General features: G+C 56.5%; 2 protein-coding genes across 2 annotated transcripts in view; one reads left to right on the plus strand and one right to left on the minus strand.

Annotated features, from left to right (window-relative positions):
* Positions 1 to 9,898, plus strand: part of AFAP1L2 (actin filament associated protein 1 like 2) — a 110,977-nt gene extending 101,079 nt beyond the window's left edge. The window contains exons 10-22 of the mRNA XM_045291310.1: positions 20 to 42; positions 95 to 124; positions 315 to 414; positions 1,787 to 1,998; positions 3,782 to 3,927; positions 4,445 to 4,556; positions 5,004 to 5,234; positions 5,322 to 5,478; positions 5,689 to 5,844; positions 7,375 to 7,568; positions 7,654 to 7,776; positions 8,621 to 8,698; positions 8,982 to 9,898. Of these exons, the coding sequence (XP_045147245.1) occupies positions 20 to 42; positions 95 to 124; positions 315 to 414; positions 1,787 to 1,998; positions 3,782 to 3,927; positions 4,445 to 4,556; positions 5,004 to 5,234; positions 5,322 to 5,478; positions 5,689 to 5,844; positions 7,375 to 7,568; positions 7,654 to 7,776; positions 8,621 to 8,698; positions 8,982 to 9,008 (1,589 nt within the window). The 3' untranslated portion in view covers positions 9,009 to 9,898. The remainder of the gene's footprint in view (positions 1 to 19; positions 43 to 94; positions 125 to 314; positions 415 to 1,786; positions 1,999 to 3,781; positions 3,928 to 4,444; positions 4,557 to 5,003; positions 5,235 to 5,321; positions 5,479 to 5,688; positions 5,845 to 7,374; positions 7,569 to 7,653; positions 7,777 to 8,620; positions 8,699 to 8,981) is intronic.
* Positions 9,899 to 12,411: 2,513 nt separating this feature from the next.
* The window catches only part of VWA2 (von Willebrand factor A domain containing 2), a 43,369-nt gene continuing 33,051 nt past the window's right edge, over positions 12,412 to 22,729 (minus strand). Inside the window, exons 9-14 of the mRNA XM_045291485.1 lie at positions 21,431 to 21,486; positions 17,887 to 17,994; positions 15,813 to 16,385; positions 14,617 to 15,168; positions 13,907 to 14,032; positions 12,412 to 12,635 (exon numbers count right to left, since the gene is read on the minus strand). Coding sequence (XP_045147420.1) covers positions 12,553 to 12,635; positions 13,907 to 14,032; positions 14,617 to 15,168; positions 15,813 to 16,385; positions 17,887 to 17,994; positions 21,431 to 21,486 — 1,498 coding nt within the window. The 3' untranslated portion in view covers positions 12,412 to 12,552. The remainder of the gene's footprint in view (positions 12,636 to 13,906; positions 14,033 to 14,616; positions 15,169 to 15,812; positions 16,386 to 17,886; positions 17,995 to 21,430; positions 21,487 to 22,729) is intronic.

The following is a 22,729-nucleotide window of genomic DNA, read 5'->3' on the forward strand; positions in this document are numbered from 1 at the left end:
AGAGCCAGGCACGAGGGAGACGTGGCCACACTGAGCAGACATGTCACCAAATTCTAGGGATAAGGACCTTCCTTTACTGCATCTCGTTTGCCAGCCCCCTTGGGAACCGAGTAAAGATGTGCAGGTGTTTGCATGGTCCAGAGAGCAGTGTCTCTCGTGTGTCCCTGTAGGGTGGCCTGTAGAAGCCAGGGTGGGGGGCAGACATGGGGTGTGTGCCTGAATGTCGGGGCAGGTGCAGTGGGAACAAATCTTCCAGCGAGGCCCGGTGGGTCCGTGGAATCCTGACTGGTCTTCCCCTCCTCCTGACAGTCAAGAAGAAATACTCTGCTGGCCTCAGACTGAGCAACCTGATGAGCCTGGGCAGGAAGAAGTCCACCTCACTGGAGCCCACTGGGCAGGCCCTGGAGACGTCCAGTAAGTGCAGCAGGCTGATGAGGTCAGGCGACCAGGCACGAGGGGGCCTTGGTCTTGCTTTTAGCTTCTCCAGGGGCCCCCTGGGCCAGTGTCTCCTCACGGCCCATGGCTGTGTGCCTTATTAGGCTCTCCTGCCATGCCTGGGCTTGGGGGAAGTAAAGGCTAATGGACTGATGTTCTACGGGCCTTTGAAACAGCTCTGTGCCTCTGAGCAGTACTGCTGGGGGGCTGGCTGGCAGTGCCAGCCACCAGGGGGAAGAGGACCAGGCAGATGGAGGGCACAGCCTTGGAAGTCAGGGTCGGGGCAATGCCTTTATGCCCTGTGTACAGCCTGTGCCATCCTGCTGGCTATAAACTCAGCACAGAGGCCCCCTTCCTGCTCTGTGGGCAGAGGAGGCTCGGTGGGAAGGGTGGTTTGATGGGCAGGCTGGGATGGTACATTGGGAGGGAGGCGCTGAGGTTCTGAGATGGGAACCCACACTAAGGTCACGTGGCAAGTTTCCAGGGTGTACATGGGTGCTGGCATCTGGAGTCCATACCAAGAGGTCATCCCTGCTGCCCTCCTGTTACACTTCAGGAAACTGAGGCCAGGAGAGAAGGCCTTTGCCAGAAAATGCCCTGGAGTTAGTGGCTGGACCCAGGTCCTGGGCCTCAGAGCTGCCACTCCCGAGGGCCTAGAAGCCATTCCAGTCTGATCTCGGGTCTCCCCCTCCTGCTCATGAAGTGCATTTAGCCCATGTCTCTGCTCCTTCCGGAGTCCCTGGGTCAGATGAGCAGCAGCAGACTGGAGGTGTCTCTGGCCCGACGCTGCCCGCCCAGGGGGGTCCTGGAAGCACCAGCATCTCTCAGCTGCTCCCTGACTGTCTTCCCACCTTGCAGGGTGACATGATGTGGGTGACGCTGCCCAGCATGCAGGGAGGGGGCCCTCGGAAGGGGCTCGGGATACAGACCTGGGCCCTGGAGGGGATCAGGCAGAAGATATGCGGTGGAGAAAGAAGCCCCTATGCCCTCACTGGGGGTGGGGGTGTGTACACACGGGGACAGGAACTAAGTGTGCTAAAAGAGGCAGGACAGGGAGGTGCCTGAGCAACAGAGGCTGGGACAGCAGGCGACAGAGAGGAAAGAGTCTTGGGGGGTGGGGGGTCCATAGCAAGGAGCCTGGGGTGGGGCTGAGCTGCTGTCGGGAGCATGAGGCCTAGAGTTGGGGATCCCTGCCCCATACACCCTCTGGATCCTCTCTAATTGGAGACCCCCTCACTTCTTTGGACCTCCTTGCCCTCAAGCCAGCCCCCCAGCCCCCCGGGGTGCTGGCCTGAACATCCTGGGCTGCTGAGCCCTCCTGCAGCTGCCTGCTCCCCCACCCTGCCCCCAGGTTACCTGAACGTCCTGGTCAACAGGCAGCGGAGACCACGCTGGTGTTCCATCAAGGACAGCCACCTGCACTTCTACCAAGACCGGAACAGGAGCAAGGCTGCCCAGCAGCCCATCTGCCTGCTGGGCTGCGAGGTGGTCCCAGACCCCAGCCCGGACCACCTCTATTCTTTCCGCATCCTCCACAATGGGGAGGAGCTGGTCAAGCTGGAGGTACGGTGGGCCGGAGGGACCCTAGGGGCGGAGGCTCACGGCTGTCCCCAGAAGGCTGGGGGACGACAGTCCAGGGAGGGTCACAGCATGCTGCAGATTTTATCCTATCCGGCCCGGACGGTTTGCAGGCCCCCTGGGGTGCCCTGCTCTTGTTTTAGATGATGTGCGATGAGCTCTTTCTGCCCCTGGGACTGGAGGGGTGCTGGTGGGTCTGAGGACCTTGCTTGGCTTGTACCTCCCCAGAGGCCTCCGTGCCCTGCAGATAAGACTCGGGCGGTTGGGAGTCTTTTAGAGCTTAGATGATGTGACATTTTCGGCCGCCTTGCACAGCGAACGGTGCTGGGATGGGATGGAGCCTCGAGTGAGCTCCAAACGTAAACTCGCTGCCACTGAGTAGATGCCAAGCCATAGCGAGCCTATAGGACGGGGTAGAACTGCCCCCACCCCCCTGGTGAATTTCCAAAACAGTACCTCTCGACAGGAGTAGCGAGGCTTGTCTTTCTCCCATGAAGTGGCGTGGTGGTTTCAAACTGCTGGCCTTTGCGGATCGAAGCTCAATTCATAACCACTAAACCACCAGGGCTATCTTATGCAAGCTACACACACACACAACCACACACGTTTCCGTGCCAGTTTACTTTGGCCAGGGGTCTGCATCCACGTTATGCTCCAGGGCTGCCCTCTGGTGGCTGAGAGAGTGGCCTCACAATGGCTTCAGGCCCTGGGCTAGCTTGCGTCCATCCGTCTTCACCGGCTACTTAAATATGATGCTGCGTTGAGTGAGACAAATCCATCCCAGCCCTCTACGAGAACTTATGTTCTCGTGCGTGCGAGGGTGAGATGTCTTCACCAATTTCCCAGTCACATCCTGAATAGGGATGCGGCGGCGGTGGGAGAGAGTGGAGGGTGCGGTGAACCTGCGTGGGAAGCCCGCACCCTGTGGAAAGGGCGAGGTTTGCACTCCATCCTACGTGCTGGCAGCAGCATGCCCCACGGGAGGGCAGCAGGCTCTGGTTCCCATCTTGAGAAGCTTCCTCCAGCTGGACAGATGGGTGGCAACAAACGGACCCCCAGGCCTAGCTAGGAAATCATGCAGATTACCCCACCCAGACATGTGGTGGTTAAAAGTAGGGGTGCCACAGACAGCTGTATTGACAGGTCGGGAAAAGAGGCCGGTACAGTCAAGCCCGTTACCTCTGGGCGGAGCAGGGTCTTCTCTTGACAGTAGCCCAGCCTTCTCTCCCAGACAAGGCTGGTCTTTTAGAAGTTCCCGGTGCACTTGTTTGGCTTCAGTTGTTCCTTTTTGGGAGGGGTGGGGAGCGGGAGACTTCGTTCTGAACGTCAGCGCTGGATCACCTGGTCTGATATGGAAGACATCATGACGTTCTCGAAACTGTGAAAACTAAAGTTCATTTGAATTTCGTTTCTTCGCAGGGACCCAGGCCAGGCAGTTTTCTAGAAACAGGCACCCCCGTGGCGTGGTGGGAGTTATGCCCTGGGCTGCTAGGCACAGGGGCCACAGTTCAAAAACGCCAGCCGTTCTGCCGGAGAAAGATGAGGCTTTCTACTCCCATTGAGATTTACGCACAGGGGCCCTCCTCCTCTGTCCGACAGGGTCTCTGTGAAGCGGCACGGTTGAGATACGGGCTAGAGTCCAGTGTCACAGGCGGGGTCAAGATGCCCCTGGTGGTGGGAAGTGGGAATGGAGCCAGTGGGGTGGGGTGGGAGTGGGAGAAGCTGGGCCCTCTCAGCTGACCCATCCCACTCGTGGGCTCTGCCACAGGCCAAGTCTTCTGAGGAAATGGGCCACTGGCTGGGCCTCCTGCTCTCAGAGTCGGGCTCCAAGACTGACCCCGAAGACTTCACCTATGACTACGTGGATGCTGACCGGGTCTCCTGCATCGTGACGGCTGCCAAAAACTCTCTGTTGTGAGTGTGGGGGCCCACACCTGCCTTCCGCCGGCTTGCACACTCTCCTCGGTCACAGCCCGTGTCCCCAAGGCGAGGAGTGGCCCTCAGCGTGGCCCAGCTGGCCCCCTCCTCCCTCTCACCGGTCTCCACTTTCCCATCGGTCCCTCACTGTCCCAGTGCACCCTCAGAGTGGGTGGTGGGCATGCTTGCTCTCCCAGGGGGCAGTGCTTGCTCCTGGTGAGGGAGACGGAAGCTGGCCAAGCCGCCAAAGGGGAGCTGTTTTCTCGGGGGGGGGGGCATGGCGCCCAGCTGCTGTGAGACCAGAGGGGGTGGTGGTGGTAGAGGGAGGAGAGTTGGGCAGAGGAGGCTACCTAAGAGATGGGGCGAGAGTTTTTAATTTCTGGAAGAGAAACCGGGCCCCCAGAGGTCTATGAAGAAGTGGGGGGCTGTTCTCCCAGTAAATGAACTGGCTTGAAGGTGGAGGGAGGGTCGGGTTCCAAGCTGGCCTCTCCTGACTGCGTGCTGGGTCCTGCAGCCTGATGCAGAGGAAGTTCTCGGAGCCCAACGCGTACATCGACGGGCTGCCCCAGCCGGGCCAACAGGAGGAGCTCTATGACGATGTGGTCTCGTCCAAGCTGACGGCAGCGGTAAGGCCGCTGCCCGCCCTGCGGCCCTGTCCTCCAACCTGCCTCCACCCCAGTCACCCTCACGGTCCCTAAGCGGGGTGGGTGCTGAGCTTACCTTCCGGCCCCTCTGTGCAGGCCCACTCCTGCCTAGTTTGGGGATTTGTGTAGCTAGCACTGCTTTGGGGGTGGGGGAGTGGGGCGGCAAGATGGCACTGGTGACATCGTTAGACTTTGCAGCCAATCTGTCCTTGTCCTGTCAGCCTCTGTCACCGAAAGGGCCCTCTGCTGCGGTCCAGGGTTGACCTCGTTCCCTGGAGCCCCACTTCATTGGGCGGTGCTGCTCTTGACAGGGTCTAGCAAGCCTGAGTCTCCTATCTAACTCCAGCCCAGCAGGAGTGGCCCCTCTGCAGCCCTGATTGCCAAGGGAAGGCCCGTCTCACACTCATGCCCCCCTCCACCTTCCCACAGGTGAACCCCCTCGAGGAGGGCAGCTCCACCGGAGTGGATGGTCCAGGTACCAGTGAGTCTGACCGAGTCTACCTGGACCTCACGCCCATCAAGTCGTTCCTCCACAGCCCCACTGGCGGCCAAGTCCAGGCCGTGCCCCAACTGGACAACCTGGCCAAGGCCCTTCCTGCGGACCCAGGGCCGGTCCCAGACGAGCTCCCAGAGATGGCTGCAGAGCCGCGTGAGGAGCAGGTACAGGCTGTCCCCTGGGTGCAGGCTGGGCCCCCTTCCAGCCCTCTGGCCGGCCAGCTGAGTGTCCCCTCTGTCCCCATGATGCAGAGGCAGCAGGAGAGCCCGGAGCCTGAGGAGCCTTGCCCGAGGGGCACCACCGTCAAGATCCAGATGGAACAGCAGATCTCCTTCCCCGACACGGTGGCCCTGCCCCCCGCCGGGGCCAGCCCCCCAGGGAAGGACAGGCTGCGGGGGGCTAGTGCAGGTGCCTGTCCTCTATAAAGGCCAAGGGACACTTGCCCAAGGCCGCTCAGCAAAGGTGGGGCCCAGCTTCCCTCTCTGGCCCCGGGAGCAGTAGTTGCAGTTTCTGGTCCATCGGAAAGGCAGGCGCAGAGACAGGAAATGGGGAGGGCAGAGCCCTTGAGGGGTGCCCCCAGCTGACCTGGTGACCCTCTCTCCCACCCTGCATCTACAGAAATCAAACTGGGCAAGACCAGGACGGAGGCGGAAGTGAGGCGGTACACAGAGGAAAAGGAGAGGCTGGAGAAGAGGAAGGAGGAAATCCGGGGACACCTGGCTCAGCTGCGGAGAGAGAGAAGGGAGCTGAAAGAGACGCTGTCCAAGTGTACAGGTGAGCAGCCGCCCCACCTGAGGCTCAGCTCCGTGGCATCTTGTACGGAGACCTCCTCGACCCAACGGAACAGCAACAGGATGAGGACCTTATTTTTTAAAAGTTTTTAAAAGACCCAAAACATACATTTGCCTTAAGTTAAAACACATCAGTTCCAACTCACAGAGACCCAACAGGACCGAGTAGACCTTCCCCTGTGGGTTTCTGAGACTGTAACTCTTTGTGGGAGTAGAAAGCCTCCTCTTCCTCCTGCAGAGAGGCCGGTGGGTTTGAACTGCTGACCTTGTGGTGAGCAGCCCACCTGAGAACCTCCATGCCACCAAGGGTCCTTTCATTGACCCATCAGCTCCTGGGTCAGCTGAGAGGAGTCCTGGGTTCTCTCTGTTGCATACTCCACATTCATTGCCAGTCTTTACGGCTTTTGACGCTTGTATAGCGATCTGAATCCTTCTGGATTCCTCTCTAGGGCCTCCTCCTCCCACATCTCGCTCTAGTACACCTTTCCCCAGAATTCAAGTGGGCTTTTCGAGAGTAGCGTTTCCTACTTGGGTAATAACGTCAATTGCAGAGTTACAACCCTAAGTGCACCAGGCGAAAAGAGGGGGGTCCAGACCTTGCTCTTACATGAACGTTACTAGGATCTGACTCACCTACCCTTCGAATGACGCACCTGAAGTCTACAACACATTCCGCGGCTGTGAAGTGGCTCAACGTTCAACACCCATCACCGCCAAGGACTTTAGAACCAGTTTGTCAGCCCAGGAAGAAAGTCCATGGGCGATTCTCCTATCCCTAGGCAACCACTCACCTCCTGTCTGTGCCCACGGGTGGTGAGCGAAGGAGCCCCGGCAGCAGTGGGTCAGGAGTTCAAATCTACCAGCCGCTCCACTTTCACAAAGACTTACAACCTTGAACACCCCTTTGGCCCAATTCTGTTGTAGGGGATCTCCAAGTCAGTTGACAGGATGGTGGGGGTGGGGGCTGGTTTTCCAGGGTAGGTGGTCTGGGATGTTGCCCGTCATTGCACAGTAGGCATGAGGGCGTGGCCGCCGGGGAGGCTGATGAATCACATCCGAAGCTCTTCTCGGCTCACAAGCACCGAGCTGGGGCTCTAAGAAAGGTGGTCAGGGTCCCCAGCCCTTTCTTCCGACCTAGAAGCCCCTCCTAGGCAAGAGGATTTCCACTATAGTGTCGTCTCTCGACAAGTGAGCCCCCTTTCAGCATCTCTAAGATCTGACCGCTGACTGTGAACAGTGTTTTTATCTTTCCACATCACGTGGCCACCATCGCTTGACCCGCTCCAGGATGGTGGGTCCCTACCCACAGGCGCCCGGAAGGACTTGCTGTTTCTCACCTGTCCCTCTCCTGGCCACCTTTGTTTGTACAGACCTTGGGTCTGCTCTGGTTTTACCATGATGAGCAGGTGTGAAGGTAGACCGTCCGCCTGCAGCCTCTGCAGAGCACGAGCACACACAGCCCAGGGTTGGGGGCTGTCTCCTCCCTGCCTGAGCCTCTCCGTCCCTTCCACAGACAAAGCCGCCCTGGCCAGCCTGGAGCAGCAGCTGAGGGACATCGACGAGGAGTGCCGGGTGGAGGAGCGCAGGCGAGTGGACGTGGAGCTCACCATGGTGGAGGTGAAGGACAACCTCAAGAAGGCCGAGGCGGGGCCTGTGACTCTGGGCACTGCTGTGGACACCACGCACCTGGACAGCGGGAGCCCCCGAGTGAGTGTGGGGGCCACACAGTGGGGAGAGGGCGTGAGTCCCCCACCCCCACTTGAACTCAGCCCTTCCTCTCCTGTGACTATAGCCCAAAGCTGCCACCCTGACCCCCGTCCTCGACTGTACCCCCGTCAACGCGGCCACCGCGCTCAAGAACAGGCCTCTTTCTGTCATGGCTGCCGGCAAAGGCACGGTCCTCCAGAAAGCCAAGGTAAGCACACACTCAGGCGTTCGGGTGTCACCAAGGTGGGGGTGGGGGTGGAGTGCCACAGGGACAGTCAGCAGCCTTACCTTACCACCTGGTTCAAGTGACCTTCTCAACCCTGCCCCTTTGGTCACCTGGCTCCAGGGGCAGATTGTGGCGTTTAGCTTTCTATTCAGAAAGTCGGTGATTCTAAAGGACTCTGCCACTGTATCTCCAGAAACAAATTCCAACATTGACGTGATTTGTCAAGGGTTGCCCTGCCAGCCAAGAGCTGAGCCAGGAACCGTCCTATAATGGAACCCCTGCAGGCTATGTGGAGAGTGCTATTAATCCTTCACTTATTTGTACATTCAAGAACATGCCTGAAGCTGCCTGTGTTTTTGGCAAGCTCTGTGTCTTCTTTCCATCCTGCTGGAGGTGTGTGGAGGCACCCACACCGATTAACTCTGAAATCCTGGGTGGAACTGGGTGGCATATGAGCTGCAATGTCTCCGTCAATGCCGTGGCAGACATCACTAGTCGCTTAGAGCACACTGTGCCACAGCCTCGGAATCTCCTGATAGGTGCTCTGCACAGGGTCAAGTGGGCTTGGCAAAGGAATCAAAATGTATTTGCCATCTCTGTTCCTAGACGCTTCTATGCTTAAAATGTGTGTATATGTACAGGTATGCATCGCTTAACATCCGACCACATATATGTCTGTGGGCCAGGCACCCAGGTGTCTGAGTACCAGGACTCCAGACCCTCACCTAGTCTGCGGCAATGGAGACCCAGGCCCAAACTCCTAAACCCAGTCCCCCTCGGCTTGGCAAAGCCTAGAACCCGTGTTTTCCTTGGTGTGGTCCTGTAGGGTGCTGATGGAAAGGTATGTGCCCTGGCTCAGGTATCCTCAGCCTGCACCGTGCCCTCTCCAGGCAGGTTCTCACAGGTAAGCTGGCCTACCTGAGAGGGCGGTGGCAGCTGGGTGGGACCTGGCCAAGCGTAGCACAGAGGACCCTGGGCCAGGGACACAGGTGTTTACACAACAACACCCAAACCACGAAACACCCCATCTCACAGAACATGCTATGGATGTTAAGCGACCTATACCTATATACATACACATATGAGTGTGGCAGCCTTTAGATGCCTTCAAAATGTAAACCATGCACACACGGAGGAGTAACGTTCTTTCTCTTTGTGGGGCCGTGGGTATTTGCACGGAACGCTAGGAATGGGAGAAGAAAGGAGCCAGCTAGGAGACAAGCTTCATCTCTGGACTATTGCATCCACCCCGACCTCCGTGACAATCCTGCTTCCTGAAAGGCTTTGTTACAACAGCACCTCTCTGAAAGGGGCCTCTGTTCAGAAGAACATGAAACCAGGGTGCTATGTACAAGTGGAGAGCTTTGGCCAAGAAGAGACCCGGCCCCTTCTCAGCACCAGGGGCACTAACACAAGAACAATGACTTTGTGTCTATCTCTGAAGTCACAGAGCGACAGCTTCTGCAGGCCTGGTGGAAGAGAAGGTAGTGGGGGCCCTCGTGTCCACAGGCCAGGTGGCTCCATGGACAGAGAACACCTAGACCTCCGAGCCATCGTCTCGCCCCCAAATGTAGCCGCATTGAGGGATGGACTGTCTCCACTCTGCAGGCCCGCGGGGACCATCTACAACAGACTTCTTGAAAACCGGTAGCAGAAGAGAACTTTGAGATCCCTGTCCCAACTCTATCAGTAACTTTTTTGTGTGTGGGGGGGGTGGAATCCTAAGACAGGTCTCAATCGATTACTTTTAGATATTAAGTGATGCTGTATGATATAGAAAAGTGGAACTTAGAGTGAAAAACTTGGCTGGAGATTTACCTTTTTATATTGTCATAGAAAGCAAGTACCCTGTGTTTACAGATCCATGCCTGGTGGCCCGGCCGTTGGAAGGGAAGAGGTAACTTAATGTCACACTCTTAATCCTTGGTGTGCTTGGCGAGGTTGTGTGTTTAACACGAGTTGAAACATTTTATCTGTCGCCTCTGCCTCGCGTCTGGGAAAGTTCTCTGAGAAAGAAAGGTCATTTGGAGTATCACTGTCTTTCTAATCCCAGGACATTTCTTTCGTCAGATTTTTATAAATAAAATTTCACTTGTCGTTCGGATTTTCCTGTTATTTCATGGAATCTTGACAGACACAAGAAAACCAAGCTCACTGCCAACTCGGAGCAATCCTATCGGATAGGGTAGAAGTGCCCATGTGGGTTTCCCAGATTAACTCTTTACAGGCAGTGAAAGAAAGCCTGGACTTTGTCCCCCAGAGCAGCTGGTCGGGTTTGAGCCTCTGACCTTGGGGTTAGCTTTAAGTCATTCAAAGACAACACCTTCAGGGAGTCAACATGTACGAGCCATTGAAAATCAGAGCTCATGGGAGTTAGACACCTCATCCACATACGTGGAAGCATTTATTTTGACAAACTCCAAAAACGGGCTTCACTGGATGCAATAAAAAGGCAACAGCAGTATTTAAATAGCGGCAGCAAAAAGACTTGGCTGTAGACACTGACAAGATGATTTTCAGGTACAACATACTATGAATACAGCAGTTTAAGGAATTACGGGACTTCCATTTTTATAAAGCCAGCATGGCTCTAACACACCAAAGCTGATAAACAGGAGCCAGATGTTATTTTGGGACAGAGATTTTAAAAACCACAAAAAACCTCAGCAGTCTACTCAACAATGCACACACTGCCAAAATGAGTTACCCAAGGTTTGCCCAGGTGGTTCAGCACTCGGAAACATGGTCATGGAAGACAAGATAATGAGACATCAAAAGTTTCATTTTTCTACAACCTCTCTGATGGGGCAGGCACCCCCTCATCATCTAGGAAGAGAAGGCAGTATCCTGACCCCGTGAAATCATCTACAGAAAACAGCATCAAGCAGCAGGTGGACCCCTGCTATCACCACGCTTTCAAAAACCACCTTCTGGAGGTCCTCAAACCCACCCCCAGCACGAGTTGAGAAGGAGAAAGGCATAGAAAACGTCGGAAGGGGCAGACAAAACTCCCTTGGTTTCTAAATGCTCCTGTTTAAAGCAGGACAATATGCATGCTCACACCTGACGTCACTCACGGTAACGGGTGTGAAAGCAGTAGCTTCCATACGCCCTCCACTGTGATGAGGATGCTGCTGGAGCCTGACCAGTCTTTTACAAAGACCATTAAGCCTAGAGATCCATGACATTTTCAAGTCCAAGCACTTCCAATGGGGCAGCCACTGAGCACACAGTGCAAAATCGTGCTAAGCCCCTACACAATGCCAATACGAGAGGCCATGTATTTAGAGCTCAGGAGTTCCCCGTGTTCCTGCATCACCTGCAAAACCAAACTCTCTGCCATCAAGTCAGTTCTGACTCATGCCCTGCAGGGAAGAACCACCCACGTAGGTTTCCCGGACTAACTCTTTCTGGGAGCAAAAGCCTCCCCTTTCTCCCGTGAAGCACCTGATGGCTTCAAACTGCTCTACTCCCAGCGAACAGCCTAACCAGTAAGCTCTACCCCACCAGGGCTCCCTATCTGTCTGCAAAAGACAGGGTCCTAAGAGGAATGAAAAGCCCTTGAACGCAGCTGCTTACAGGGACTCAGCACCTTGGACTCTAGCCCGGCCCCCCAACCTCTCCTATAACTCCAGGCAATACTGCTCCGAGCATCTTTCCTGCAGAGGCGACCCTGGAGGTTCTCAAAGCGAAGTGGCATTTCAATTAACATCATTTGAGCTTTTGTAGATAAGATTATACATCTAATCAAAGCTAGGATTAAGCCTCTGCCTCTACATCAGAGCACCGTGCAAGGTTTCCGCTGAGAAGGCAAACCACCACCAGGTGGGAAGGGAAGAACCCAGCCCTCGATCCTGCGGAGGTGACCTGCGAGGAAACAGTCCCGGATGGGCCTCTTTGCTGTATGAGGGCACCCATGCCAGTGAAACCCCAACAGCGTCTCTGAAGGCGTTCTCCAACCTACGCAGCACCTCATCCAGAAGCCCAGACAGCTTAAGGAAGCAAAACCCCAGCAGGTTTCTTGGTCTTATTTTTCCTTTGTTGCATTTAAGAATTCTAACTCCACCTGGCTCCAGAGACCAGAAATCATTCCACAAATGCACTGCAGTTAACCTTTCCTAAATAAAGAACACCCTTCAAGAGACCGTCAGATTCCCCATGGATTTTCCATGTCCCTCCTCACCCCAGGCCATTTGCACCCTAAGCCCTTTCCCCCCACCCCCAATCAAACACTAACAGGCCCGCGTCCAGCCTGGGGTCTCTGTCTTCTACACACAGGCAGAAGAGCACCAACTCTCGCCAATGCCAAAAGGCCCCTTTTCAACTACAAGGAAATGTCCTTTTTTTTCTCTTTCACAACTACTCCACTTTATCTCCTAAAATGCCAGTGCCTCCGTGGCCCCAGCATGCAACTGGCCCTAGAACTCCAGAACACGTGTGCAGACAACATGTGCCCCAAGGAGGCCGCCTCCTTTTCGCAGGGGTCTCTGAGATCTTTGGCTTCTCCTCAGGAGGTAGGTTTCAGCCCACACCCTGAGCTGGAAGCAGCCCAAACGAGGTACAGAAAATAAATATTTTACATACAGAGAGAGGGTCACAGGCGTCCTTGGTGGGTGACACCGGCTGTCCCTAAGAAGCACGGCCCGTGGTTGGGGCGCCATTTCTTCCTGGAGGAGCCATGGCACGAGGGTCTTGGATGGAGCAGGAGTGGACGGAGAGGCCCCGAGATGGAATGCTCCCTCGAGGATTGGCGGTGGTTCAGTGCTCCGGGCGCAGCTGCTGCCTTCCAATGGGTCCCTGGTGGGAGCCCCAGGTCCTGGGAGAATCTCCTCGTAGAAGCCCTTGGGAAAGAAGGAAACTTGGAGGACACCCAGGCTGCGTGCTTTCCCCAGCCAGTGAGCAGTCCCTGCCCGGGTGGCCCAGTGGGTTAAGTGCTTGACTGCTAACCACAAGGCGGGCACTTCGAGTCCCCTAGCTGCTCCGTGGGAGAAAGATGAGGCAGCCTACTTCTGTAAAGATTTACCACCTTGGAAACCCTAGAGGGCAGTTCCACTGCCCTAAAAGGTCACTGTGAGTCGGAATCAGCAATGGGTTTGGTGGTTGATTCTTGAGGGGAGGACGGTCAGTTCAACCAGGTCCGTGACCGGTTCACATATACGTCGCCATCAGACGGAATGGACTTGGTGACAAAATTTGGGTGGGGGGTGGTTTCCGAATCTCACCCCCTAACCCCTCCACGACCTAGAGAAACTCCTGCATCACAGACACCAGACTCAAGGTCTACCCTCAGCAAGCTCGCCTCTGCCCAACGCTCCACCTGGGGTCATCCTCTGGTTGCTGGCAAACTCTTGGTTTCCCCAGGCGCCAAGACCCGGTCCTTAGATCCAGGGCTGACGCTGCTTCCCCTCCTCCACACTTTGTCTGCAAAGCTGACCCCAGCCATGTGTCAACAACCCACTCAGCCCCTCTCACCGGGGAAGCTTCAACTCCTTTCTGGCCTGTGCTCTGGACTGTGTTCCCCACATGGTGACCCAAGAAGGGCCAGTCAGACCTGCCGCTCCTATACTGCGGCCCTTTCAGGGGCCTCGCTGGGCTCCGTGCAGTAGAACCTGCCTGCTGGCTTGACTCACATCACCATCTGCCTTGTCTCCCTTGGGCTACCTGCTCTTCTCTCCACTTCCAATACTCTTCTCCTCCAGTACCCTGGCTCACCCCCACCTGCCTGCACCCCCCCCACTCCTGTTCAACCTCACCACCCGCTCACCCCACGTCACCCTCCATCCCTAGCCACCTTATCTCAAACTAGCCCCACCCACATGTCCCTGTGCCTGCTGGTCCCCTGGATTCTCAGGAGCCCCCAGGGCACCATGTAATCCTCACAGCTGACTTCCCTGCGTCTTGTCTGCTGCCCCTGCCAGGTGAGGTCTGAGAGGGCAGGTCTGCTGACTGGGCATTGCTGCTCCCCAGCACCTGGAGTCAGGCCCGGGGCGAAACCGACACTCCATAGACCCCGCCTTCCACTGAAGCAACTGCCCAAGAACCTGCCTCAGCTTGGCAGGACTCAAGCTTCCACTTGCAGCTCACACACACACACAGCAGGGACCCCACTTACGGTTCCCGCAGTGGGGGCCCTCCCAGCCATCGCGGCATGCGCAGCGGTAGCTGCCGCTCTGCAGGACGCAGGCACCCTCATTCATGCACGGGTTGGGCTTGCAGAGGTTGACTGGCCGCTTGGCTTCTGCAACAGAGAACATGCCTGCCAGGTCTGGCCTGGCCCAGCCCCCAAGAGCCCTGGCTCTGCCCAAGTCCAGACCAGACGCACGGCTATTGGAGTAGGTGGCCTGCACACCTGGGCCCATAAGCAACAACCCGACTGGGGCTGCATCTCACTAGCTGGGGCTGACCCAACTCCTTCCTCGATTCCTTCCCTACATGCATTTGGAGCCATCTCCTGCATGCGCAGTAGGCGGCGGAGCGCATGACTGTTACTGTCATCCAGGGCTTCCTAAAAGGTGGGGAGGCGGCCTTGGGAGTCAGGTGGGCCTGGCTACATTCCCGCCTCACCTGCCACTAGCTCCCTGGAATCTGTGAGGGCGCTAAGAGGAGCAAGTGAGTTCTCAAGTTTGGGGAGGAGACAGTGTTACCTAAATGCTCTGCACCTTCAGCATTCCATGCAGATGGTGATGCCTACTGCAGAGGGCTGGGGGAACGTGGGGCTGAACAGGGGACCTGGGCCTGTGGAAAGTTCCCCAGAGGCATGAGCAACTGCTCTCTCCTTCTGAGGAGGGAGGTGGCCTCCCAGGGTGCGGATCCCCCACTCACCTCCACACAGCCAGCCGATGAGCGCATCCTGGTGGTGCCTGAGGTCCCCATAAGCTGCCACGTGGATCAGGGCGTCCCGGGGTCCGGCCAGCCTCCTCAAGGCCTCCCTCAGGACGGGTCCCACGCCCACGACCAACACGGAGATGCCGTTGTTCCTCAGCTTCTGGGCAGGGACGGCCGCGTCCTCTGCTCCCCGCCCACCGGTGACCACCACCACGGCCTTAGGGACCCCGGGCCGGGCGCCCCTCTGGATGGTCATCACCGTGTCGTGGATATACAGCAAGGCCACGCCAGCTGAGCCCGTCCCACCCAGGTAGGGGGCCTGACTCATGGCCCGCAGCACAGCAACCTGAGTGGGATGGATGTCCAGGCCGAAGGCCGTCTGGACCTGGCTCCCATACACCACCAGGCCCACCTGTGTCACGTCGGGGTTCACGTCAAAGTGCAGGACACAGCTTCTCACGAAGCTCTGCATCTGAGCGAAGTTCTCAGGCCCGACAGAGGCTGAGGCATCCAGCATGAAGACCAGGTCCAGTGACTGGGTCTGGCAGCCTGTGAGCACACAGAGCGGGCCTCCGTGGGCAGGGCACGAGGGGTAGAGTGGGGCTGCACTAGAGTCCAGATCTGTCTGGAGCACTCATCCTCTCCGCATCTCCCCTTAGTCATAGAACCCACTCTCTTGGAATGCTAGCTCTTCCCGTGAATGCCCCGCTTTCCCAGGCTCCCTTGTAGCTAGCTGCAGCCATGGGCCTAAGTTATCCAAGGGGAGTGATTAGAAGTATCCACAGCATCCACGCTATGGCTTCCCAATGGAGGCTGGGGTACCTCAAAAAGTGACACTTGGAATCAGCACAAGACCCGGCGATTCCACTCTTAACCTTACCTCCGTGTCTAAAGAACCGAAACCGATCAGCATGTCAAGCTGGTACTTACACACCCATGTTCACAGCGGTGTGATTCACAAGTCAATCAATAATCAACACAGCAACCGCTAAGATCACCAGGGTGCAGACGCTGTACTAAATGTGTATGTGCTAATCTTACTCTTCACTAAGCACCCTGCAGCAGGTGCTTTGATCCACCCCGTTCATGAATGGCTCACATCATGTGACCAGTGCTTAAGTGACCCTGGGAGGAGAGGCCTAGGCCACCCAGACCTGGCTGTCGCCGAGCGGCCACCCCACTCCAAATCGTACCTGGGCGCTGCTGGCTGCACAGCTTCTGCTGGAGCGAGGGCATCTGGTCAAAGAGGTCCTGCGGGCCGGCGTAGGTCAGCACGTGCTGCGTGCTGCCCGTGATCACCTCCAGCTCCGCGCGCACTGCCGCGCTGCCCACACCCAGCAGCAGCAGCTCCCGCGCCTGGGCGAGGTGCGCCAGGCCAGCCACGTCGTCCTGGGCAGGCACGCTGGTGAGCAGGACCACGGCTCTGCGCGGTCGGTCCAGGCCCGTCCTGGCGGCGCTCCCGAAGCCACGCTCGGCCACCTGCCGCAGGGCACTGCCTGTCCGCGTGGGGCCCCCGCTGAAGGGGATGGCGTCGAGGATCCGCACCAGGGCCTGCACGTCCTGGTACTCGCCCACCGGCACGGCCACCTGCAGCTCCCCGCTGTAGTGGGCCATGCCCACACGGGCCTGTGAGTCCTCGTCCAGCGCTGCCTGCACAAACCGCCGCACGAAGGCCTTGGCTCGCAGGAAGCCTGCTAGCGTGGTTCCCGCTGAGCCATCCAGCAAGAAGAGGATGTCGATTCTGCATTCCAGGCTCAGCTTCGGGGCTGGCAGGCACAGAGACAGCCACTGTCACCTGTGGCCCTTGGCACATCGGAGGCACCCAGCCCCACGCAGGGCAGGGACACCTCCCACCCCACAAGAGGGCAGGGCAGAGAAAGGAAGGGTCCAGGAATGTGGGTGGCTCCACAGGTCTCTCCCAGGCCTCCCTCCCTTCTTTTTTACATTTATTTCCTATCTTAACCTTTTGTCTTTGTGGTTAGTGCTTTTCTTGTCTTTTTAAGAAACCTGTAGAATCATGCAGAGATTCTCCTACAGTGGCTCTCAGAAGCACGACTGCTCTGCCTTCAGACTTAGACTCTGTCTGGGATGAATATTTTTGCGAGTTGTAAGCTAGTTGCGATTGTTGGTTGGTGCTGTGGTGTCCACGTAGACTCACAGTGACCCACGTGCAGGAGTACGACTGTCCCATGGGGCCTGCCTGGCTACCATCTTTATAGGAGCAGAGCACCAAATTTTACTTCTCCAGAACCACTGGGTGGCTTTGAACTGCCAACCTTTCCATTGGCAGCCACATGCTTACCCGTTAGGATAGCCAGGCTCCTTGAAGAAAGGGGTGGAGATGTCTTTTTTCCCCCCTTGGATCTCTGAAAGGTATGCTCTCATAAGCCCCGACTGTGTGTTCAAGAACAGGAGCTGTCATGGTGTAGTGGGCAGCTAGTAAACTCAAGTGTAGTTGGGCTGCTCACAACAAGGTCGGCAGTTTGAACCCACCAGCTGCTCCCCAGGAGAAAGATGAGGTATCAGCTCCCATGCACAGTGACAGGCTCGAACCCACAGGGGCAATTCTACCCTGTCCTGGAGGGAGCTACACACTGGAACAGACTCAGTGGCTGTGAGCGAGTGAAGTGAGGTGTCAAAGAAGTGTGCTGCGTATTTTACACACATGACCCTATTTAAAGCAACCAGACACCCCCATGGAGTAAAAAAACCTATTGTCATCGTCAGACCTTAGCAGTAAAGGAGTTTGAGTTTTCTAGTTTCTCCTCCACAGAAGGAGAAAAGATTGCCCAGGACACCGGGTCCCAGAGATGCTCAGGCACCAGGCCAGCAGCCCCCTCCCTATCCTGTATCATTAACTCCTGGGACACTGAGAGGTTAGGCCACATGCAAGGTCAGATCAGTGGTGTATTTGGAAAGAACCTCAATACCCACTGGTGTTGAGTAGACCCCGGCCCATAGGAACCCTGTAGGGCAGAGTAGAACTGCTCTCTGGGGTTTCTCAGCATGTCAGACTATGGGAGCAGACTGTCTCCTCTTCCTTCCTCAGAGCAGCTGAGTGATCCTAACTGCTGATCTTGGGGTTAGCGGCTCCACGTGGAACCGCTACTCCAGCAGGGTCCCGTTGGAAAATGAGGCCATTCAAAAACTCAACAGCTGGTTTCTAGCCAGTAGCCAGAAGCATGGGAGGAGAGAGAGCATGAGGGTGGGGGTAGGGGTGCTCTACCCACTCCCCCATGGTCAGTCTCAGAAGCCATTCATACTCACCACAGTTGGCCTCTCCTCCGAAGGCCAGCGGGCAGACGCAGTGGTACTCGCTGAGACCGTCTGGAACACACGTGCCCCCGTTCTGGCAGGGCTCAAAGTCGCAAGGACCTACCGGACAGATGCACATGGTCTGCCCAGCATGTCAGCAGAGAGGCAGCCTGCCCTACAGCCCTTTCCTTCCCCAGCGGTCCCCCTTAGAAAATGCACCACCTGTAGCAGAGAGGGGGACTAGCTGACAGGGACATGAAAGATGGACGGGAACAGGTCAGCTAAAGGACACTGGAACTGTGTCCCCTGCAGAAGTCTGTATCCATGCACATAAACTAACGAGCTGCAATAGCTCTCCTCCATAAGGTGATTACTAATGTAACACATTCAGTCCATGAAGCTGTAACAGTGTAGCATGGGTCCTAAACCTAATCACTTCCAAGTTACAGAAAGAGCAGAATAGACAGACACACAGTCACAAAGGAGTGCAGACGCTGCTATCCAATGAAGGAGGCCAAGTCTACAAGCTCAGGCACTCTACAGATTGCTGGCTACTAGAAGCTGACAAGGAGCCCGAGCCCTGGTGTCACAGTGGTTAAAGCACTCTGCTGCTAACCAAAAGGGTGGGAGTTCAAACCCACTACCAGCCACTCTGAGCCAAAAAGCGGTGGCAGTCTGCTTCCATAAAGGGGACAGCCTTTGAAACCCTATGGGGCAGTTCCACTCTGTCCTAAACATTTCTACAGGGTCACTCTGGGTCGGGATTTTTGTAGAAGCGAAAATAGACAAATGCAGCCCATCTCCAAGAACCATGCTCTGAATTCTCATGCTGAGCCTCCTTGACGCTGAGAAGTACATTTCTGGTCCTTGAGTAGCTGTGAGAGCAGCATTAGGGAACTCACACAGATGTGCGGTGGTGGCTTGATGAGATCCACAGTCTGAAGTACAGAGCTCACCCAGGATGTGGCAATAACACCAGCTCACACTGGGAGCAAATGCCTGTAGTTACCCGAGGCTGCTGAGAAGGGTGCCCATGAGTCAGGAGCTGGTGTGGGGCCCAGAGGAAGTTCTTAGAAGCCTCTGGGCCTAGCCTGGGGGTCCCTAAGCCTCGAGGTCATTTCTTCACTAAGTCTGACACATGAATGTGCACCACAGCCTCAGCGGCTGGGCAGCAGAAGGGTAAGACGTCCGACCGCGGAGTCAGAGAGACAGGCCGCATCACGGGACCTCTCTGACCTTCTGTATCCTCGTCTGAAAACGGGCAATCATCGCTGAGCTTATTCCAGTCGGATGAGGCTCTCATGAATCCACCCCTGTAACATGCTCAGCACCAAGCCAAGCCCACATTCCGTCTCCCTTATCTCGTGCTGCCCCGAGAGAACCACCACAGTGGGTGGCTGCCGGGGACAGCCATGTGTTTCTCACAGATTAGGAATCTCCCCTCTCCCTCTGCCATGGGTCCACTTTGACTGAGACTCCTCCTCCTAGGGCGGAGGAGACCTGTCCCTACGGGTTGGTTTCCAAGAGTGTCAGTCTTTACAGAGCAGACAGCCATCTTTCTCCCATGGATCAGCTGAGAGGAGTCTAGATGGCTGAATTCCGGGTGCTGGCTCTAGCAGGGAAGTCCTGGTGGCATAGTGGTTATGAGTTGGGCTGTTAGCCATAAAGTCTGCAGTTCGAATCCACCAGCTGCTCCTCAGGAGAAAGATGGGGCTTTCTACTCTCATAGAGCTCCCGCCTTGGAAACTACAGGGGCAGTTCTACCCTGTCCTACACGGTTGCTATGAGTCAGCAGCAGCTCGATGGCAGTGAGCTCTACAGTGAGACCCTAGGAGTGGCCCTGCCTGCCAGCTCGGGGGGAAGGTCCTGTCTCTCTTCACCTGTGCACCCTGGGCTCCTTGGTAATGAACTGGCTTCACCCCCTCTTTTACAGAGAATTTGATCTAATACACCCCCTATACTAACACTGCCTTGTGACCATAGCAAAATCCACTCATTCCCACATGGGATTATAACCACAGGTAGTCACAACGCAGATTTGGGGGATGGGGTGGTGGTGGACACAAGTCAACCCACGCCACACTGCAATCAGAGGCAGTACCGTATTTCCTTTGGGAGGCAAGGTGCACCCTGTGGGGGCATGCCTACTCACAGCAGCTGTTTGACGCAGGAAACCACAGCCATTCTGACCTCGGCGCTCAAAGAAACCCCACAAGGCCTAACTGAGCCCTGAAAAACCACAACATATGAACCTGCAAAAGTACTGTTTGCGCCCCCTGCCGGGGGAGTGGCCGAGGGGGACTGGCTGCATCCTGCAGGCAGGCCAGGGATCAAGAGCTCCGCGATGGGCCCAGTGTGGTTATTACTGGGGCTGGAGGCATCTGACTTTTGGCTTAAAGACACTGATGTCTATTGTTGGTGTTGCATGGCCGAGGTTCAAGTGTGTGCCTTTCACAGGCAGTCAGGATTGAGGCTGGCTCTGGCCCTGGTCTGCTGCCCCGCAGATCCTCACCACTACTAGCAGCAGCAGCAGCAGCAGCAGCCAGGCCTTCACCCGGGAAGCTAGTGCATGCCAGGAGCTGTGCAGAGAGGGTCGTGTGCCTTCTGCATTGAGGACATAGACAAAGAGCTCCAATATTGGCCGTGGGGTCCCATAAAGGACTTGCTGGACACTGTCTCAGGGTGCTGTCACCCCAGCCACAAGAGGCAGGTCCCATACAGAGCCTTCTCTGCAGGGGAGGCAGCAGAAGATCGGCAAAGGCAGCAAGGAGCCGAAGAGCAGAGCCAGCCTCCAGGCAGCACCGCTCTGGCTCACAGGAGCCAGGACAGCCCGGCTTTCAGTTTCTAGGACATTTCAGAGCCCAGTGGTGTTGAAACTTTGGGAGGAGAGATACCACTGCCACTGCCACTGCCGCTGCCCCTGGGCTGGCTGACCCCAGGGTGGCACCGTCACCCTGGCTGCGTGGGAAGCTCCTGGCCCGTGGTGGCAGCAGCACACACACTCAGGATGGAGTCAACACTCTCTGACCAGTGGCTGTCCTCAGGTCAATGGGCAGCACTGAACCCTGGGCATGGAGCAGGGCAGGCGAGCCATTACCCAACAGTGTGGACAAGCCACGTTCGGAGCTGTCACCAGGTGTGAGACCTGTGATGACCTGGGATTCCAGACAGAGGGAAGCATCACACCCATTAAACAGAGGAGGGAACTGAGACTTGGGGTCTCGCCCTGAATGTTCAGCACAATGTGCTCACTGTTCAGTCCACAGCCCTCGCTGCCTATTCTCAATGCCAGGGGTGCAGGCTGGGGCATCTATCCCCAAGTCCACCTCCATGTTTAGTGAAGAATACTTTAAGCAAGCGAGGCTTGAGTATGGGTTGAGCACCCTCTGTTGCCTTGGAAATAGAATTCAGTGCCCTGCCCCTCTTTCCCAGTGCCCGTCTTGACCCTGCCACACACACCACCACCCCCGGCACCTCTACCCCAAGACTGTCACTGCCCCTTTGCAAAGCCCACCCCAAGCCCCAGAGAGGAAGAGATCCAAGAGGCCAATGGTACCTGGGCAGGTGGTCCTGTAGCAGGTGGCGGCATGGCTCAGGTACACTCTCCTCTTTCTGCAAAGGGAAGACTATGGTGGGGCTCACAGGCTCGAGGAGAGGCCAGGCCCAGGACACTGTCTAGGATCACCAGAAGCTCATGGAAGATGCCAGTGGGGAACCAGGTCAAGAGAAGTCCCTGCAGAGATGGAGCCTTTTGTGATTCTATCCCAACTTTTATCTGCACAGAGCTACCTGGGAGAGAAAGGGAAGCCAGCTTTGGCCCGCTGTCCTAATAGAAAGGAGGGCACAGGGGTTAGTGCTCAGCTGCTATCCGAGAGCTTGGGGGTGAGAACCCATGAGGTGCTCTGCACGAGACAAGACTTGGTGATCTGCTCTCACCGAGAGTTACAGCCTTGGAAGCCCCATGAGGTGGTCAGGTGGGATGTCAACTTGCACATGCGCACGGTGGAGTCAAACCTGTCAATCAGGGCACAGTCTGATGAGGCCTCCTGGGAGGTATAGCCTTTTTTTTTGAGAGAGAGCGAGCCACTTGGGACCCCTCCTCTCCCTCTCTCGCTGCTCTTTCACCTTCCGGTCTACTGGAACTGTGTCATGTGAGCCTCTGACCCTGGCAGCCAACCTGGGAGCTGTCAGAGCCCTGCCATGCTCCCAGCGCCCTTGGATCCACGTGACTCTGCACCGGCCTGACTGCAATCTCCCAGCTTCCCGCTCCACCCTTCTGTGCCAGCGGCCTTGGGCCGTGTGAGTCTAATGACCCACGGACTTGGATTAGACCGCGCTGGGATGCCTTCTTGACCTGAGATTGCTTCTTGACATAAAGTTCTTTCTTACACCTATATGAGGGTCAACCGACTTTGTCTCTCTAACAACCCAGCCTAACACACCTGACTCCATCCTCAAGGATCCTCTTGAGTTGGAATTGATTTGATGGCAACAGGCTTGGCATCATGGGAAACTCCCAAGCTGTGGGAGCAGCTTTCTATCACAAGCGATTCCTGGGGCTGGCATGGCGAGGTGTGGGGAGGCTCGCTGGGAAGCCAGCAACTGGACTCTGTCTGCGTGACTCCTGGCAGCATGTCCTTCTCAAGTCCTCGGGTCCCTCATCTAAGCCGTAAGTGGCTGTAGCCTTCAGCTGAGTTCCTGGGGCCTCTGGACTGATGGGGAGGGAACTGAGTGGCCGCTTCCTCATCCCAAATGCCTGACTTCTTTCTACCTGGTTTGCCCAGCAAGTGTTCCTGCCAAGCTCCACTGCTCAAAGGGATGTGCCAAGCACAGGCCTGTCTGAACACGGATGTTC

This window comes from Echinops telfairi, unplaced genomic scaffold (assembly GCF_000313985.2).
Source record: "Echinops telfairi isolate 266 unplaced genomic scaffold, ASM31398v2 ScPeMD7_70;HRSCAF=299, whole genome shotgun sequence".
NCBI lineage: Eukaryota > Metazoa > Chordata > Mammalia > Afrosoricida > Tenrecidae > Echinops > Echinops telfairi.